The 21,271-nt window shown below is 39.4% G+C and overlaps 1 protein-coding gene across 3 annotated transcripts in view; it reads right to left on the bottom strand.

Moving 5' to 3' along the window:
* Positions 1–21,271, bottom strand: part of Htr7 (5-hydroxytryptamine receptor 7) — a 78,614-nt gene that overhangs the window by 12,253 nt on the left and 45,090 nt on the right. For 2 of the 3 annotated variants that reach the window (XR_007209896.1, XM_048338726.1), the window contains exon 2: positions 2,676–3,431. Coding sequence is in view for 2 of the 3 variants with exons in the window: in XM_048338726.1 (XP_048194683.1) it covers positions 2,676–3,431 (756 nt within the window). In the remaining variant the exon portion in view is untranslated. Of the gene's footprint in view, positions 1–2,670; positions 3,432–21,271 lie in introns of all 3 variants that reach the window. The other variant, XM_048338727.1, reaches the window with a different exon arrangement.

Here is a 21,271-nt window from a genome sequence, read left to right as displayed (position 1 = left end):
TAGACTCAGGGCCTGAGCACTGTCCCTGGCTTCTTTTTGCTCAAGGCTAGCACTCTGCCACTTGAGCCACAGCACCACTTCTGGCCATTTTCTGTATATGTGGTGCTGGTGAATTGAACCCAGGGCCTCATGTATACGAGGCAAGCACTCTTGCCACTAGGCCATATCCCCAGCCCAGGTTTCAACTTCTTTGATGACTCCATGCCCTTGTCACAGAAATTCATGGATTGTTTATTATTGTCTGCATTATGGGCTGGATGGTTCTGTGTTGTGAGAGGCTAAACTGTGTATTGTAGGATATTTACCAGCGCCCCTTACCCTTTGTAGGATGGAAAAACACACACACAAACACACACACACTGAAACTGTTACAACTAAAAACATCTCCAGATACTGCTAAATGACACCAGAGAGAAAGGAAAAGTCCCCTGGGTTGGAAACCAATTGTCTACACTAAAAGTCCCAGTTCTTGGAGATGCCAAAAATAAAAACCCAAACACATCCTTCATAATTTTGTCCCAATCTCCCTTTCTATTCTGATTTCCAACTCTTCCCTCACCATGGTGCATTGTTCTAGCCAGAATGTTATCCAAAAGAGCAGGCACTGGTGGCTCATGCCAGTAATCCTAGCTATTCAGAAGGCTGAGATCTGAGGACCACAGTTCAAAGGCAGCCCTGGCAAGAAAAATGTCTGCAAGACTCTTTCTCTAGTAAACTACAAAAAAAAAAAAAAGAAGAAGAAGGCAGAGTGCTAGCCATGAAAACAAAAGGCTCAAGGACAGGGCCTAGGCCCTGAGTTCAAGCCACAGGACCTGTATTACAAAGGAAGGAAGGGAGGGAAGCAGGGAGGGCAGGCGGGAGGGAAGGAAGGATGGGAGGGAAGGGAGGGAGGGGGGAGGGAGGGAGGGAGGGAGGGAGGAAGGAAGGAAGGAAGGAAGGAAGGAAGGAAGGAAGGAAGGAAGGAAGGAAGGAAGGAAGGAAAGAAGGAAGGAAGGAACAGGCACACTGCTCCTCTCCTGCCACTTCAGTTTGCCTTTAGCTAAATGTTTTGGCAAACTTCATTGATCTTGTGGTGTCAATATCCTTCAAGAAGTCTTCTTGATCAGTATTAGCATGATCTTTGAGTGATTTTTCCTCCCCTTTGTATCCCATGGTTTTTCCTGCTTCCATCTTTCCTAATTACAGAAAGGCTGAGTATGTATGTCCTGGTCTGTTTAGGTTACTACAATAAAATACCATAAGCATAGTAGCTTATTAATAACAGAAATTTATTTCTGGAGGATGGAAAGCCCATAATTAAGATAACATCCTACTTGGCATCCTGTGCAGCATCATAAATTGGTCCAATAGGCATTTGCTTCAGAAATTGTGCCTTCTAGAGGCATCTTGTATAACACACAGAAACAGACTAATTCTCTTGGTTCCCTTTTATTAGGATACCAATTCTATTCATGGGGGCTCCATTCTCATGATCTAGTCACCTCCTAGAAACGTTGCAGCACTAGGTTTCAATGTATGAATATGAGGAAAAGATAAAACACTCAGATCACAGAAGCTTATGCATATCTTTCCGGAAGAAAAGCATCATATTTTCCATACCCACTTCACTGTGTAACAGTTATACCAAAAGAATAGAAAAATATTTTAACATTGCTACTGACCAAAAAAAAAAAAATGCCTGGGATAGATAGAGCTAGTAAACAACAGCTATTTCCTAAAATTGGTCAATTATCCTAAAGTTTTTGTACATATTTCAATTATAAATTCTCCACATCAAAACCACCCAAAGCCCTAAAAGTCTGTCAATATCCTTCCCTTATTTCAATCTCCATCTGAGAAACTACAAAGACTGTGTAGGAGATGGTATTACTTGGGAAAATTTTGGTTCCTTATCCCTATCAGCTCTTTTTTTTTATCTTTTTCCAGATCTCTACACCCACCCTGGCATCTCCTGTGTACACAATTCCATGCAGAAAGACCACAGGAACAGAATATCAGTCAAGTATGAAATGATCAGAAAACGGTGCCAGATGGAATATAATAACTAATCAAAGGGTGATCAAGCTAGTGGCTCTTGTCTATAACCCTGGCTACTCAGGAGGCTACTAGATCTGAGGATCAAGGTTCAAACCCACCCTGGGCATACAAGTAAGTCCAAGAGGCTCTTATCTCCAATTAACCAGCAAAAAGATGAAGCCCAAGGTGTAGCTCAAGTGGTAAGCCACCAGCCTTGAGAAAAGGCCAGGCGAGAGCAGGTGGCCCTTAAGTTTAAACCCCCATACCAGCACATACCAAAAAAAAAAAAAGAAGATGACGTCATAGGAATTCAGATATGAGAACATAACTTATATATGACTTTTGGAGAAAGAATGAAAACTACCACCTTCCTTGTTGTTCATCAGCACACCAGTCGCCTTTTCCAATCCAACTAAGACTTGGCTTTTGAAAGCTTACTGGACAAAGGGCCAGTACTTATACTATTCTGAATGCCAATAATCCACTTGGTAGAAAATAAGCTAGCTCCTGATTCAGAGAGCTTTCTGTGATGTGCTTCAAGAAGTTGCATGAAAGAGTCAGGGGCTAAACAGAAAATAAATGATACAATGTATGATATGTAACATAAAAATATACTGTATGATGTGTAATATAAAGAAATAAGTGATAAATGACCTTACAGCACAAACTCGGGCCTCTCGGGCCTCTCAGCCAGCTTCAGGGCCTCATGCATGCCTGCCGCTGACAGCTTCCGGTTGATATTCCGGTACTGGCACTGGAGCAGGCTGCGGTAGGTGGTCCTCAGGTCCCGGTTGAAGAAGGCATATATAAAAGGGTTAATGAGAGAGTTTGCATAGCCCAGCCACAGGCATGTCCTTTCCACCCACAGCGGGATGCAGCTGCAGGAGGTGCCGCAGATGAAGGGCCTGGCAGTGGAGAGGAGGAAAAAGGGCAGCCAGCACACGGTGAAGGCCCCGACAATGATGCCCAAGGTGGTGGCAGCTTTCTGTTCCCTCTTAAAGATGGAGATGTTTTTCCTTTCGTGTTTGAGGAGTCTGGAAAGGTTGGCGCATTCCTCCACCTCCTTCTGGAGCTTCACCATGCCATTCAGGGAGATGATGCTCTCGGGCTGCACCCGGGGGAAGCCGGGGAACTTGTGTTTGGCGGCGCTTTTCCTAGCGGCCTTGTAAATCTGGTAGTACATGAACAGCATGACCGACATGGGGATGTAGAACGCCACCGCGGTGGAGTAGATGGTGTAGCCAAAATCCTGGCTGATTAAGCACACCTTGTCATCATTCACATTCTGCGCCCATCCGAAGAGCGGGGGTAAGGTGATGGAGGCGGAGAGTAGCCAGACTGAGAGGATCATTTTCGCCATGCATTTCCCATTCTGCCTCACGGGGTATGTGAGCGGCCTGGTGATCCCAAGGTACCTGGGAGAGGAATGGAAAAGGGACGCGTGAATATTGGTATCCTGACTGATCAACTGGGATAGGACCAGCCAGCCCTCACATCATTGTTCCTAGATTACAGAAGGGTAAACCAAGGCTCTGTGACACCACCTGTTATACTGCAAGCCACACAGTAACAGGGGTCTTAGCTCCTGAACACACTCTGACCTCAAAACCCTTCATCCAGCCACACACCAGTGACTCACACCTGTAATCCAAGCTACTCAGGAGGCTGAGATCTAAGGATCATGGCTCAAAGCCAGACAGGAGCAGAAAAGTCCATGAGACTTTTATCTCCAGTTACCCAGCAAAAAGCTGGAAGTGGAGAAGTGGCTCAAATGAGAGAGCCTCAGCATTGAGCAAAAAAGCTGAATGAGTGTGAGGTCCTGAGTTCAAATCCCAGTACGGGCCCAAATACATGAATGAAAAACAATAAACCAAAATTTGTCCCTGCCTGTGTCACACCTTGTTGCTTGTGGCCAGTCATGTTGTTCAATGAGCTAAAACTTGACACTTGGCCTTTCTCCATGACCACCACCATTGCCAACATCAACAAGGAACAGGATAGCAGGCCTGATAGGGACTGCTGTGATACATTCTCACAAATGACCAACATCTGTCACAATGGCATTATTTACCCCCTGATCTCAGCAGTCGTAATGCAGGCCACCTTTTAATTCATTCCAACTTCTCCCTTGTATGGCATTTTTTCCCCTCAAGATTGCATAGATGTGTGAGATTTTTTTTTTTAAATCCTAGGATTTGGGACTGAAAAGTAGGAAGTGCTTTTTTTTAATCCTCACAGAATTCACTCACACCAGAAACATACCAGAAAAATTCTTTAAAACCAAAAGAGCTTTTGCTTCTTTACCCAGTTCAAAGATGGCTAACAAGAGAGAGGGAGGAGGAGAACTCTGAGAAATATCAGGCAAATCCAATGTTTTCTCTGTGCCTAGTTCTACATAAAAAATAAATACTTCTTCATCTCCGTTATCAAGGACTTATAATGCAAAAGAAATTCAGCAAATAGAGAATGCACATAGTGTAAGATGTGTGGTCAAAAGCTTAATATTTCCCAGCTTTTCAATTTTGTTTTTTCCCCTCATATTTAATGGTCTTACCTTCTTTGGGGAAGGATGCAGAGAGCACTTGAGAAACAAAAACAAATGAAAGCTAGTCATTTTGTTGGATTTTTTTTTACATCTTTTTAGTATGGCAAAGGCATATTCTTATTACATAAAAGAATAGGTACAGAGAGTTTCTAACTTGCCAACAGCTCGTTTTCTGAAAGCCGATCAACCAGGATGTTAAAATGTAATAAAATAACCCTTCTTTAAAAAGACTTCATGCTTAAATATCACACAAAAATCTAAAACCATGCTTCCACAATGAAAATTCAAAATAGATTACTTACAAGATAAAATTAAAATACAGTAAGAAAGAATAAGCAGATTTACTTATTCATGCAAACTATTTCTTCAATCCCTCTACAAACATAGACATTTCTGTGTATCTACAGGAAAGTGGTTCCATTTATACACACACACCAAAATCTGTGGCTATTCAGGTTACCGTTATAAAATGGCACAGTATTTATACCTAACCTACACACATCTTCCCATATGCTTTAAATCACATCTGGATTGCTTATAATAGCTAACATGATATAAATACTACAAACATAGTTGTAATACTGTATTATTTATGGAATATTGTCTTTAAAAAACAAGTCTATACATGTTCAGGGCAGACACAGCCATAGTAGGCCTAAGCATTACAACATTCTATCTGCAGCTGGTTGCATCTGAAGATCAACAACTCACAGATACAAAGGGCTGGCTGTATTAAAAGAGCTCCTTCCACATGCTGGGAACTGTCCTAAATGTTGGAGATATAGCAGTAAATGAAAGAGGCACAATTTCATGGAAACGGACACAAGGAGACATCATGTGGAATGAAGGGAAAGACTGAGCACAGTAATATGAAGGGAACTTCTGATCCCTTCCAAGAACTCAGGTATCCATGGTTTTACCGTCTCCCTGCCCCTTTCTTGATGCAACTGACCCACCAGCCTTAGGCTTAACCACTGAAGTTAGGATTATGTTTCAGCTCCAAAATAGAATGAAGAGCTGGGGAGGGAAAGGATGTTTTCTTGAGAATGCAAGAGTAAGAGCTGATAAAAATGTCTAGTTTTTGTTTTTTTTCAAAAAGGGAACTAGGAAGAACAGAGAAACGGAAAAGTGAAAAAGAAAGGAGAAATATGAACTAGGATTTGCTTTGTTGTGGAAGTATCTGAGTTTCAAACAATGGGAACAACATGTTTGGAAATGTTTCCAATTTAAAAAAAAAGTGAAAGACTTTGGCAATGACTAGGGGCCCACAGTGAAACTGATCCTAGCCAAGGCTCCACGCAGACACACCACCACCACTAGAAGTCTCCTTCCCTTGCTTTGCTTGGACATCCTCTCAAGAGTTTCCTGCAGAAGGCCCTTTGCACATCCCTTTTAGATCTCACCCTTGCCCTCTACTATGACCTGTGGACATGGCCTGTTGGGGTTTTTTGCCCTTGCGTCCTAGCTTCCTTTATGAGGAAATTCCCAAAATTTAGGACTTGGATTCCCCTTCTCTTTGTGTCTATATCCAAGAGATCAATGGTATGCTTCTAATCCTAGATTTGGATTGCAAAACACCAGCCTAATCTGAAGCCTCTGGTTCATGGAGAACTTTCTGAGGTTAGTTCACCTATTTCCCCAGGTGGCCACCAGGTGGCAACAGTAGACCACTTTACACCCATGGAAGGGGAACTGGGGTAACAGAAAAAAAGAACTACAGGAACACAAACTTATTATTTGTGGGGTTACAGAGCAAAAAAAAAGTTAGCAAGCCTGAAATTCACAACCTGGTAAACACCTATTTTTGTGGATGGCAGTTCTGTTTTCCCTTACATTCATTCATTCATGTTTTCCTTGCTGGGAAGAGCGACAGACCTTTAAGCGTGATTAAAAATCAAGCATTTCTCCTACCCACATAAATGATACAGAACTAGTCCTCCAGATATTAAAGGATTCCTAAAGGATCTCTCAGAAGGTGAGGCAATCTCATAATAAAGGCGTCTTTACATGTGCTAGTAGACTTATCAGATTCTATATATTTGGTGGCCACTGGGTCTTATTCTCTCTGCATGAGTGTACAAATTAAATTCCATAAACACTGTTGTACTTCAGCTCCATTCTGTTACTGTTTCAAGTCACATCCTACAGTAAAGTTATTACACTTACTTCCTTAGTCTACTGGGTATCACTTCCTTAAGACTTCAGAAAGATAAACCAACTAAAAGATTACTAGAAAAAAATGTGTTCACTAAACTGTCTGGATTTAAAATAAATAAAGTCAAGGGCTTATGGTTTGAAGGATTAAACACTTTAAAATATAATGGGGAAGTAATTCTTTTACCAATTCAAAACTTTTAAGTATCTAGGGAAAAGCTTTTTAAATGGTGAGGATCTACATGAAGGAAACATAAAATGCTACATAAAATAATACTTGAATTCATTAAAAATAACTTTTATTTCTATAATGAGAAAATCTAGATTTATAAAACTACAAGTCAATCTTCCCTTAATTAATCATAACTAGCATTCAACCTCAACTGTACAACCTACTTAGGACTGTTAGTTTGGTCAAATGATTTAAAGTTCATCAAGTCAACTTGTAAAAAGGAGCACAATCTGAAAGGAATAAGGAAATGAGAGTTAATCCCATAAAATAGTTCAAATCCACAAAAATAAAAGCATAATATATATATATTCAAAAACAGGACAAAACAGGTCCAATAAATTGAATATGTAAGGGAATTCAATATTGCAGGAGACTTTTAAATCAGCAACAGAAGATTGGCTATTCATGTATTCTGACATCTACTGTAATAGAAACAATCTTAACTTCTTGTCTTCTACCTTATTAAATATAAATACCTGAGAGATAAAAAATTATCATGTAAAATTAAACCTTGAGATTACTATGACAAAATGTAAGTATTTCTTCAATCCTGAAATGACAATGGTGTTCTTAACTTGGATACAAAAGCCTGAAATTACAAGGTGACATACTGACTCATTTTATTGACAAAAATTTTCTACACAAAAATAAATAAATGATCATTTAATTTAAAAATAACTACAGAGTTAAAAATAAAACACTAAACTTGGAATCCAAGCAACAACATTCTGATACTGAAGGGTCTGTCTTAAAGGTCAATAACAAAGATTACCATTCCAATAAAACAACTGAACAAAAACCAAAGACAAATACTAGTAGCTAGTATCTATGTGGAATTGATCAATAATCAGAGATGAAAAAATTAACACAATAATATACATTTGAGTCATTCAGATTTTTAAGAAAGACAAAAATCCAATATTGGGAAACAGGCCCTCTATTACTTCGCTAGCAGAATTACTGAGATTACAACTCTACATGATATTTTAGCAGTTGATATATATCAACACTTACCCTTTGGCTCAACAACCATATTTTTCAGGATTTTGTAAAGGTAATTATGCAAGTGCAAAATGGCTACTATGCAAAGGCATTAGCAAAAAAAAAAAGGAACACAAGAGGAGAAAAACAATGCAATCTACATAGGTATAAATAGAGTAAATACATAAAGCATGGTATGATTTATACTCAGTAATGTGCATATGTGTATACAAACAATGATTCAAAATTCTAATTTAATCAGGTATAATGATACATGCCTCTAATCTTAGCACTCAGAAGGCTGAAGTAGAACTGAAAGTTCAAGGTCAGCTTGAGCTAATGAGACTGTTTTCAAAGACCAAAATCGAAACACAAAGAGAATCTAAAAACTCTAAACCCCCAAAACCAAAGTGACACTGTACAACTAACTTCGCTGACAGAAAAGTGGGTAGAAAATAGTATTTATCCTGTAAAACATAAATAGAATATCATACAATATATGAACTTTTTAACATAAAGTCGTGTATATATACGAACTAAGAATGTCCACAAAAATATCCACCAGTGTGGGGCACACCTGGAAGTCAACTAGCTGGCCCCGCCTGTTTCTCAGTCTTGGGGCCACGTGTGGCTAAGATGGCAGCGCCTAACAACAACGCGCAGCTGCTACAAGTGTCTTTGGTTATAACCCGGACGGTTCTACGGGCAGTGACTCCCCTGCTCTTCCGCCCTTGATGGACAGCTCATGTCTCCCCTTCCTGACGATCTTAGAGCTGATTTGCTCCAGTGCCTCATATTAGTGGCACGCACTTCCCCAATAAACAAGATTTTGCTTCCACTTGACTCCCAGGCCGTCTGATTGTCCTCTGGTGAGGGAGGGCTGGGTGCAGGCAGCCTGCCGACCCTTTCCTTTCTTGGCTCGGGCAGTCGGTTGGTCAGGGCATGCCTTCCTGTCTCCCCCGCAGGTACCCTGACACACCAGGATTTCAACTGCAGTTTCATCTGAGTTGCAAGAGGCTTACAATTTTTCTTTGTAATTTTCTATGCTTGAATATTTTTTTGTGCCAGTCCTGGAGCTTGAAGTCAGGGCCTGGGTACTTTCCTTGAGCTTTACTGCTCAAGGCTACTGCTCTAACACTTGAGCCACACCTCCACTTGTGGCTTATACAGTGCTTAATTGGAGGTGAGTCTCACAGACTTTCCGGGCAGAGCTGGCTTCAAACCACAATCCTCAGATCTCAGCCTCCTAAGTAGCTAAAATTACAGGCCTGAGCCACCAGCACCCAAGCTCTGAGTTCAAGCCCCATGGCCAACCAAAAAATGCTGTTTTAAAATTAAGAATAAAATGGGGAAAAAATTAGGGAGAGTGTGATTCCTAAATTATATAAGTGACTGACAGCAAAGACAGTCGATTCTCAAAAATCCTTTAAAAGCTGATAATTAAATTATACTGTTTTATGTGATTTATTTGTCAAAAGTGTTTTATTACATTCATAAATTTGTACAAATAAATGAAGCTCGTTGGTATTTGAAATCCTATAATTAACTATGTAAAGTAATATTAGCATTCAAGAAAGTGCTTATTCAAATTATATATTGTCCCAAACCTTGCATAGGACAAATCTTACCTTCAAGACAAAGTAAAGAAAAATAAAGGACTAGACTGATTCTTAATATTACTTAATATGCATACTTAATATTTATCACGCTAATAATTTATGCTCACTGATAATTAGAAAGCAGGGTGCTTTTCAAGCCTTCAGAAATTCACATTAAATGCATTTAAATGTATAAAGTAAATCTCAGAGACAAAGGAGAAAATGTACTCTATAATTGTGAAATGTCTGCAGTGCACATAAGGGGTTATATGGAAGTAAGAATTGAGAGAACAAGAGGATTAGGAGCTATAATCTGCACAGAAAGGGAGTGGAAGCAAATTACCTCTGCTGCCTGTTTTCCATGCTAACTTCATGGAAATGGCGGATCATGGTTCTATAATTAAATGGCTTCTCCTAAGTTTCATTGCTATGGGATAAAAGAAACTGGGTGGAATTACTCTGAAATTATGTGGCTCTTAGAGTGTACACTGTGGAAAAGTTCACATGCTGAGGAGACCTCTTCCAGGAGACTTCTTCCTTTACAGAAGGAAAAATTCACCAGACTTTGCAGACTACAGTAGTGGTTCCATAAGCTGCTGAACGATTAGAATAACTGAAAAACCTTTGAAACATACTAATTTCCAAACTACCATTCTCTTTCAATAAGATTTGGAGATACAGGGTCTTGGATTTAAAGTTATCTATCCTGGGCTTTTGCTCCACACACTGTTGTCAAAAGTCACCTTTCCCTGCTCATTTCCAAGGACTTAAAACCAACCCTGTGAAGAGCTATTTCTTCACATTCATATGTATTTATCTTAATGCTCTGCTTCGAGTCTGGCCTGACAAAGTCATCATGAATCACATTTCCATTAGCCCACTGAAAACTTCTCTTTCCCAGTACATGAAGAGTCATGGTTTTTATGTCTTACTCAAGGTGTAGATTTCTTTTTTGAAAAAGATGCATAATATAAAAGAAGGCTTTGTAAACCATTTGCATCATGACTCACTATAAGAGACATAACATAGCTAGATGCCAGTGGTTCATGCTTGTACTTCTAGCTATTCAGGAGGCTGAGATCTAAGGATCGCAGTTCAAAGCCAGCCCCAGCAGGAAAGTCTGTGTGACTCTTATCTCCAATTAATCAGAAGAAAACCAGAAGTGGTGCTGTGGCTCAAGGGGTAGAGTGCTAGCCCTGAACTGAAGAGCTCAGGTACAGAGCCCAGACCCAGAGTTCAAGCCCTAGAATGGACTGAAAAAGAGAGAGATCTAGAACATTCAGACTTTTAAATGATGATCTTAATGTACAAAATTGATTATCTAACCCAATAATGGATCATGGTGCAAAGTTGCAAAATTACTGGTCTTCACTAAATATATGAAAAGGTATCCAACATCATGAGTCACTAGGGATATGTAAATTTAAAACATGGTAGGCGGTCCTGGCCATCAGAATAATTAAAATTGATGATGAGGATGAGGATAAAGGTGATAAAACCTGTAAGACCAAGTGTTCTGTAATGACATGGAGCAACCATAATTCACATAGGCTCCTGGTGGGACTGTAAATTGATGACATAGCTAAATTTAGAAAACTATTTTTAATATCAGCTAAAGCTGAATGAAACACACTCTATAATGCTTCTCTCTATGTACTGAATATATGTACAAAATACAAGGATGTTCATATTAGTACAACTGGCAGTAACCCCAAATGAAATCAACCCATTCTGTAGGAGTGAATTGAGTATCACTTTCGATAGAAAAGTAGTATACATTTGGGGTGTGCTTATGTGATGGAATTCTAAGAAATAAGAATGAACCAACTAGTGCCAAACCAATTCTATGGGTGATTCTCATGAACATGATGTTGAACTAAAGAAGCCAAAAATAAAAGAAAATATTCAAGAACAGCAAATTTTATCTATACACCAAAATAAGAATCAAAGCTAACTTGAGAAAAGAAGGGGATGTTAATGACAACTAGAGCATAAGGGAAATGTGGAGTTCTGGAGTGTTCTATTTCTTTATTTGGGTATTTACATGGGTATGCTCATTTTTTTTAATTAGACAAATTTGAGCATGGTGACACACATCTGTAATTACAGTGCTCAGGAGGCTAAGGTAGAAGGATCATTAGGATCAAGTCCTCAACCCAAGTTATAAAGGAAGACCATGTATCTAAAAGGAAAGAATATTAAACAAGCTCTTTAGTTCTAATTTGTGCAATGTTCTAAATACGGGTAAGTTTATGCTTTTATGAAAAGTGAAACTGCAAAAATACAAATGACATCACTTGCCATTAACCTAGCTATGGATCAAAACCATTGTGACAATGGTGTCCTACTATGTTTTTAGGCAATTTTTATTGTGTTTTCTTCCAAGCTGCAATTGTAATTAAAGCTAAACAATCTAAATTCCTTATTCTATCACCAATATTGTGGCAGAAAAGTGGGCAGAAGAGAGAAAAAAAGCAAACAAAATCCAACATTTGGAAATAGAACTTTAAAACCTCTTTGAGAAAATGCATTTTTATTTTATTGTACAGGTAACGTACAGAGGGGTTACAGTTACACAAGTAAGAATGAGTACAATTCTTGTGGAACATTGTTATGCCCTCCCTCATTTTCTCCCACTTTCCTTCCTCCTTGACTCTCTTCCCCCCAAAGTTATAAAGTTCATTTCCAACATCCTTGTATCACTGTTGCATTGGTTCACCCTTTGTCCTTTGTCTCACCATTTCTGTGATTCCCCTTCCACCTCCCAGTCAGATAAATTTATATACAAGATAAAGGTTACCAAAATAAAAAAAAGTGAAAACAGGATAAGCAAAATAAAGAAAGAAAAACAAGTAACTACAAGTAGTGTAGTTTAAAAAAAAAAACACCTCTTGTTTCCATATCTTGAAGCTCATTTTGATTAGCATCATTATGGTCATATGTACATAGCTATTGAGCTATTGTGATCCTCTTCTAGAACTATCCTAGACATATTCTAATTATTACAAGTGAGGGAAACTATGGAGCCTGTGTTTCTTTGGGTCTTGCTTACTTGATATGATTTTTCCCCCAAGTTTTTCCATTTCCTTACGAATGGGGCAATGTCATTCTTTCTGATGGAAATACAGAATTCGATTGTGTATATATTCCACATTTTCTTGATCCATTCATTTATTGAGCAGCACCTGGACTGATTCCAAATCTTTAGCTATGGTAAATCCTCAATGAACATAATTATATTGGTAGCTTTAGTGAGGCTTTGACCCAATAATCCCAGTCCTGGGAATTTATGGGAAAAATATTAGTATAAAACAGAGATTAGAGTTTCTCTTTAGTGAGAGAAATAGACTCAAATAAAACAATCACTTAAACCTACAGATATTTAAAAACTCATATCTGTATTAGCTTTCTGTTGTTTCATTACTAGTCATAACATGAAAATAACACCAATTTACTATATCACAATCCTGTATAGTCAAGAGTCCAGCTATAGTCCAGCTGGGTTCCCTATCCAGGGTCTTACCAGGCTGAATCAGGTGTTTGCCAGGGTTGTGGTGCTATGAGGCTCAGAGTCCTTCTATAAATGTACATAGTCGTTGGCAGAATTCACTTCTGTATAGATGTAAAACTCATGAAGGTTACATCTTGGAGGCCACAGCAGAGCATCTGTTGTAGCTTCAAATCTCTTGGACTTGTAGATTCTCCTTGAAAGGGGCTTACCTGACTAGATCAGACCCACCATTATTCAAGGACAAGGGATTCTTTTTTATGACATTTTTAATTTATTTTTTTTCCTTTTTGTGGTTAAAGTGATGTACAGAGGGGTTATAGTCTCATATGTAAGGCAGTGCATACCTTTCTTATCCAACTTGTTACCTCCTTTCTCACTTTCCCCCTGCCTTCCTCCCTCCCCTTTTCTCCCACCTTCCCCCGTCCCCACTTCCCTCCCCGCAATGAGATTTACAGTTGGTTTACACTGTATAGTTTTGTAAGTATTGCTGTTGCATTGGTTTGCCTTTTTACCCTTTAGAGGACAAGGGATTATATTAGGCATAAGAGCCAAAGGAAATAGAATCACCATGTAATCTTAAATTTCTGCTACCACAGGCCCATTGTGGCAGCAGAAGCCAAGAACATCATTTTCCACCAAGGGGATTAAGCAAAGACCTATTTGACACCTGTTAAAGTTGAAACAAGCCTTCCAGTGAGACTAATCTTATCTATACCCTATCATTAATCATTTTTTGTTGTGTTTTTCAGTCATTCCATATTTCTTTAATTGTCAGGTCACAGGTTTTTTGTCCATCTAATATATTAAATTCTCTACATCTAAGAAAATTTACTGAAGTATTTTTAGATAATTACAAGTCATGAAAATGAATATTATAGATGATGTAGAAGATGAATAGTAACTCCTGAATTATACTTGATGTTGATCACTTTAGTTTTATCTGAATTTATTGGCTTTTCTGAATTTTCCCACCAAAGAATTTGGCCTTTCCTCAGAGAAAAAAAATAAATAAATGTCTCTCATTAAGTCAAAACATTACCACCAATAATAAAAGGAAGTAGTGACATAAACCCTTGGCTAAAACATCAAAAGGATATGGGAGAGATAAAATTTGTTTTAGGATGTCTTTGAGTGGTATCTTGAAGCAGCTCTGGGTTGGTTTGGGTTTTTTTGACACAGTTGGAAAAAACTAATACAGAATGATATTCCAGAAGACCTATCCCAATAAAACTAGGACAAAAGGCCAGACATACTGTTGATCAAGAGTGTCCAACATTAAGGACTTTTTCTGTAGCCATCCCTAAGAACTCTCATGTCCATCTCATTGGCCAGGACCATGTGATACGACTACCATGATACTTATAGAGGCTGAGAGACAAATATCCAATCTGGAAGCATTGTCATCCTGATCAATAGCAGGATCTGTTGATAAGAAAAATGAAAGAACTGTTTTGGAGAAAGCAAGCAGAAGTTATGCGGAAGCAGATTCATCACACAGTGAAGGAGAATAGAAAATTGGCTCTTAAATCCATGTGTTCATATAATGATGGAAAGGGAGATGAAGATAGGATCAGTAGAATTTATGTCAAGACATAACAGTAAATAGCCTCCCCAGCCACCACCAAAAATTACACACACACACACACACACACACACACACACACACACTTCTTCCTCCTCAGTGTTGAAACTTCTCCCATGCGCAGTTGCAAGGGTAATTTTCCTACACTTCTTTCCTCTTCCGTTATGGTGAAAATGATTCTAACTAACTGAACCATGGATCCCAAAGGGAAGAAATGAAAACATTATTCTATTCACTGCAGACATTTCGGCATAGCAGAACCCATCCCTGGATATAATGAGGCTCTTGATTAGTCTACTAAAACAGACTCTACAATAAACTAAAGTCTTAACTGCTTCCATGACTCCTTCAAATAAACTGGGCTTCTATAGAAGTATATGATGGGTGCTCACTCTTTACCTTTACAATTAATTTCAGATTTCCTCACACTTGCCAGCATTTACCTTTTCTCATTCTTTCCCATTTCTTCCACCATCAAACTTGCCTTCATACACTCAATACCTGTCTCCATGTGACCTCTTCCACCTATTTATTTCTCCCAACTAAAGTCTAAAAGAATTACTTTGTCCGCTTTCTGGACAGTGGCCCAATACCCTCCAAACACAACTTCAAAACATTCTCCCTCCAGCCTCAAGTGCCCTGACCTTTGTCTTATTCCTCATGACCTCAAACTGATGCCATCTCCTCTGCTGGAGAGATGAACAAGTGCCCTTAATTTTCTGCATGACGTAGTAGGTTGGGAGAAGCAACTAGGAAGAGTTGTAGGACATTTATTTATGCAAGTGTACAGAGAAGAGCCTCCAGCACTGACTGAGAAGGAAGAGACAAAGCGTCATATGTGATCTGGGTGGTAGGTAGGGAGGTGCCACTGCTATTTCTTGATACAAATCTGGAAAGAGTTACTGCCAGGAGTCTGGCTGGGAGAGCTCATGAAGCACAAAACATGGAGCGTATACAATGTGTCACTTTGTGGTGTTGTTTCCTGTATTGTCCTAGGAGTAATCCTGATGAAACTTTTTGAAGGATTTTCAAACTTATTTTCTTCTTTGGAGCAGTTACAGCAAACAAAAAGAGGCTAACATCACCAGGAAATCACACAGTGAAATGCCATCCACTTCTAAATCTGCTGAGAAGTAAAATCTGATGAGACCGTGAGATGTAATCAGTGTTTGGTCCCACAGAAAAAAACAGCAAGATATGATCAAACCCCTTCTCTATCTTTCACATCAACCTCCTTGCCTTAGTTTTGTTCATTTCTCAAATACTGTGCCAGTCTAAAGAAGCCAGGCTAGGTGCTTGTCATAAATAACCCACACTCACACTCGTCTCTCTCTCACACACATACACCCACAGACATGATTGTTTTTCACTCCTGTTTTTCCACTCCTGTTACCTCTTCTCTGAGACCAGGACACCCTCCAGGCCAGTTCTCAGTGAGACAGCTACATAGCAGCCTTGTCATCCCTGTACCCAGAAGGAAGGCAATCAGCAATAGTGGAGAACATGTGACACACCATTTTCACCTAAATACTTTAGGGTACTGAGGCCCCTCTGCCTGGATGACCTATAACCCTTTTCTTTTTTTTTTCATGTTCTAATGGTTATTTTTAATATTACTGTTTTACAACCCTTTTCTTGATGCATCTCTATTCCAATCAGTCATTCTCCCCACTCTAGTGCTGCACCCAGGCCTAGAACTCTGATCCTAGGATGACACTGGTCACATTATCTTATTTGTCTGCCTCACTCACAAAATTATAAGCTGTGATACATGTTTCACAGTTCTTTTTAGAATGCAAGTATGGAGTTCAGTATGTGTCACATGTGATAACTAATTAAATGCATAATCACATAGAAGTCCATGGAGTTCCAAGGGACAGTAAGCAACAGAACAGACCACCTTCAGTATCAAGGTCAACCAACATCAGGAATGACAAAATGAAACGCTACACTTAAGAATTATGAGATACAGTCTGTCCTCTTGTCTCAGCAATAGAAAACATTCCTGTGCCTGGAACACTGAAGGATTCCATATGCTTCAGTTTCCTGTCCCTTAGAAGCATTCCATTGGCTTGAAGAAGACAATAGAGACAAATCAAACTCCATCACAAGGAATGATAGGTTTCAACACTGAAACCTTTCTCACTTTTTAATGCTGAAAAATCGATAGATGACTAGAGAAAAATCTCAAATAATACAGAATTGAAAAGTGACATTTCTCTTCCCCATTCTCCAACAGTGCATTCTTTCTGAAATTCTCTGTGCCTGCTATATTCACATATGTTGAAAGATAATTTTTCCTATAAATGAGATCATATTCTTTCTATATGTTCTACAACTTGTTCTTTTCTCTTCACATTATATCTTAAGCACATAAAATTACACATACATACACACACATATATATATGCATACATATTTTTTGAGACAAGGTCTGACAATGTATCCCAGATTAGCCTTTAACTCATGATCCTCCTGCCTCTGCATCCCAAGTGTTGGGACTCCACAGGTGCACCTCCATGCCCTGCCAATATGTATGTTCACATGCCAATGAAGGGTTTCCATTTGATCCTGGGACTTCTTATAAGAAACTAACTTAACTACTTCAGATTTTACTGACTCCTTTTTTTCTGAATCCATTCCATTTGAGCAGTGGAGTTAAGGTGGGGGGGGGGGGGGTTGCCAGGGAGGGGTTGAAGAACCAGAACCCATAAAAAATGAAATTGTTTTAGTAGTGCTCTTTTACCTTAATACTTTAGGATTCATACAAGTTAATTTTTTTTCCAAGAGTCTGTTAAATAAGAAGTATGGTTATAATAAAGACAGAATAGTATAGGTGTTATTCAAAGTTCTCCGGAAATAATAAAAATTGATATAATTCTAGGAGGGTCTTTATTAGATTGCTTATAGGATTGCAAGCTAAATTGTCCCACAATTCTACAAGTTGAGGAGCTGGAGTGACTCAGTCCAAGAAACTGGACAGCAGAGAGTAAGAAAGGCCAATGGCACAGCCCGCTTTCAAGCTGAAGCCCCCCGGAGAATGGCTGGTACAATTCCACATTCAACAGCTGAAAACTGTGGTCCACAGGTGACAGCGGCAGCAGAAAACAATATTGCGCCCATTCTAGAAAAGGCTGAGCCTGTGTGCCCTTGAAGCTTTCCCCTTCTGTTTCATTGTTCCATCCAAGCCCCTCAGCCTATGCATAATTCCATCCACATTCAGGAGGGTTTCCCCTCTCTGTTTGCTGACACATGTGCCAATCATCTCAGGAAACACCTTTACAGTTTCCCGCAGAATTGCACATTACTAACTTTCTCTAAATTCAGTCAAGTCGACAACTGACCTTAACATCACAGTACAATGCCATTTAGGCAATGTAGAAGAGAATATGGCTTTTGTATTTCATAGTCATAAATAGATATATCTGTTGTTGGGGTTTTTTGAGACAATGTCTCACTACATACTATCAGTATGTACTTCATACAGATCTGGAACTCAATATAGAGCCAAGGCTGGCCTCAAACTCATAGTCCTCCAGTCTCAGTCCCCTACGTACTAGAATACAGGCATTTATCTCTGTACTTGATTTCATTTAGCTATATTTTCTTGCACATTCATAAGCATGAATTTTCTCATTTATAAAATAGAATTTAATAACAGTACATAATGCATGAGCATTTACTTCATATGATGTGAATGAAGATTAGGAGATAATTCATATCCTATTTTTTTAATTTTTGATTGACAGATATTAATTCAGTGTGCTATAGTTCATTCATACGGCATCAGCATGCATCACTCAAATCCACCACCTATCCACTCTCTCCCTGCCTTCCACCTCTTGATGTCTAGAAATCAGTACTCTACATTAAGGTTAATGTGTTTTGTTTTGTTTTCTTTTACTTCAACATATGAAAAGGAACATGCAAGAGTTGGCTTTGTGTAGACATACAAAGCTTATCTCATTTAAAGTAATACATTAAGGTACATTATTCCTTCTGCTGCAAATGACAGGATTGATTATTCTTTATTTTCTGAATATTCTATTTTTGTGTACACACACACACACACACACATACACACTTTATCCATTCATTCAGTGGTAGCCACTTACATTCATTCTGTATTTTAGCTATTATGAATGGCACCACAGTGAATGTGGGTATGCAGGTATCTCTTTGAAATGACCTGGATACTATGCTAGTGGCTCTGCTTCTCAGAGACGGAACTGAGCAGCTTCCAGAGTCAGTAAAGTTCAGGAAGATGAGCTCCAAATCAAGCCAACTGGATTCAAACCCAAACTCAAACTCTCAAAACTACAGAGAGCAATTTAATCACTCTAAGGCCTCATTACCCCATCTTTTTTTTTCTGGCCAGTCCTGGGGTAGGGACTCAGGGCCTGAGCACTGTCCCTTCCTTCTTTTTGCTCAAGGATAGCACTCTGCCACTTGAGCCACAGTGCCACTTCCAGCTTTTTCTGGTGATGTGGCACTTAGGACTCTAACCCAGGGCTTCAGACACGCAAGGCAAGCGCTCTACCACTAACCCATATTCCCAGCCCCTCACTACCCCATCTTTAGCACAGGGTTAATAATAGTACTTATGTAACAAAATTATAATAAAGGGAAATAATCCTCATTAGGCACTCTATACTGCATCAAGCACAATAGGCAGGCTTAATAGGAATAAATGGTGATGTTGGCTGCTGCACTTTGGCTCCCATGAGGCCCATAGTTAAAAGCTTGCTCCCCAGCCTATGGTACTATTGGAAGGTGGTAGAAATATAAAGCAGTAGGTAGGGCCTGGTGGTAAGTTTTAGGTCACTGAGGAAGTGCTTCAGAGGGAACCATGGGCCCACACACTTCCTTCTTTTCTTTCATATCTCGGCCATGAAATCAATGGTGTTGCTCTGTCACTCCTACTAGAAGTGCAGCCCCTCCAACAACAGGCCTAAAAGCCGTGGCTCCATCAAGCATGAACTGGAACCTCTACAACTGTCAACCAAAATAAACCTTTTCTCTTTAGGAGTCAATTATCTCAGTTACTTGTTGCAGCAATGGAAAGGTGACTCATACAGTGTCAATATGAAGCTTAACTTCCCCAGATGCCTTATAATTCCTGATTTGCTTGGTCTATAACACTCCATCTTTTATAAGCACATCTCAATAAGATGGCATGACTCTTTCCAGATGAAAGGCATTCTGAAAAGACTGTACTGAGGCAAAATGCTTTAAAATCCTGCCCCAGGGGGGTGCTTCTGAGCCTGGGCACTGTCTCTTCGTTTTTCACTCAAGGACGGTGCTCTATCATTTGAGCCACAGCACCAATTCTGGGTTTTGGTGGATAAATGGAAATAAGAGTCTCTTATACTTTGCTGCCCAGGCTGGCTTCGAATTACCATCCTCAGATCTCAGCCTCCTGAGTAGCTAGAATCACAGGCGTGAGGCACTGGAGTCCAGTTTAGCCTGCCTTTTAAGTTGATGGCATCGTTTATTCAATATTTTATTTACTCCTTTACTTGACCGGTTTCTTTCTGCTTCTCCTTGTCATTGTCCTCAAGTACTATGATGCTCCTACTGTACTTTTGTTTTTGGTGGTGGTCATAGGGATTGAACTCAACTCAGGGCCTGGGTGCTGTTCCTGAGCTCTTTTGCTCAAGGCTAGTGTTGTACCACTTTTAGCCATGGCTCCACTTCTGGTTTTCTGGTAGTTAACTGGAAACAAGAATTTCATAGCCTTTCACTGTGATACTCAAATCTCAACTCCTGGGTAGCTAGGATTACAAGTATGAGCCATCAGCACCCAGCTCCTGCTGTACTTTGAAGCCCTCAAAGCGATTCATCTCTGAGTTTTTTCTTCTTCTCTGTTATGCTATGACTCTAGAAATTTCTGCCCAAAGGAGAAAAGTTACTAATTGTTATTTTTAGTCTATGAATTCAAGTGTGAGTTCTAAAAAGCACGTTTCTTGATAGGTATGATAAAGACAATTACCCTCATCTTTTTAAAACAAGTCATATTGTATGAGTGGTATGGAACAGTGCAGAATTTATGCATTTGCCATGAAATATATACATGCAAAACTCTCTATCATCATTCCAGTCAGCTCAGGATAAAAAGCCACTTAGCGCTCCAAAATACTTTCATTACCTTAAAATCAATCACAACACTAATCTGAAAAGATCAATTCCTCTGTCACATGCTAAATACCTCTATGTTATTCCTGACCAAGCTCAAAACCAAACAGCCTGAGTATGAACCCTAACTCTACTTCTGAATAGCAAGAGGCAACATGCAGATGACTTCATCTCTTGGAGCCTCCGGTCTGCATCTGTCCAAGTAGAGTAAAGTCCCTCCTTTCCATACTGTGTCAGATTTATTTCTCACTTTATTGTTGGCCTTGGGCTCAGGGCCCTACATTCTCACCATGCTCTTTCATTCAAGGCTGATGCTCTACCCCTTGAGCCACACAGCTCCACTTCCAGCGTTTTTGTGGTTTATTGAGATAAGAATCTCCCAGACTTTTCTGCCCTGCCTCTGGACTGGCTCTGAACCTTGATCCTCAGGTCTCAGCCTCATAAGTAGCTAGGATTACAGGTGTGAGCCACCAGCATGGGGATGTATGTCAGGATTTAAATAAGAAGCTTTTTAAAA

Source organism: Perognathus longimembris, chromosome 2, assembly GCF_023159225.1.
Source record: "Perognathus longimembris pacificus isolate PPM17 chromosome 2, ASM2315922v1, whole genome shotgun sequence".
Classification (NCBI taxonomy): domain Eukaryota; kingdom Metazoa; phylum Chordata; class Mammalia; order Rodentia; family Heteromyidae; genus Perognathus; species Perognathus longimembris.
This window is presented reverse-complemented; position numbering and strand designations above follow the sequence as displayed.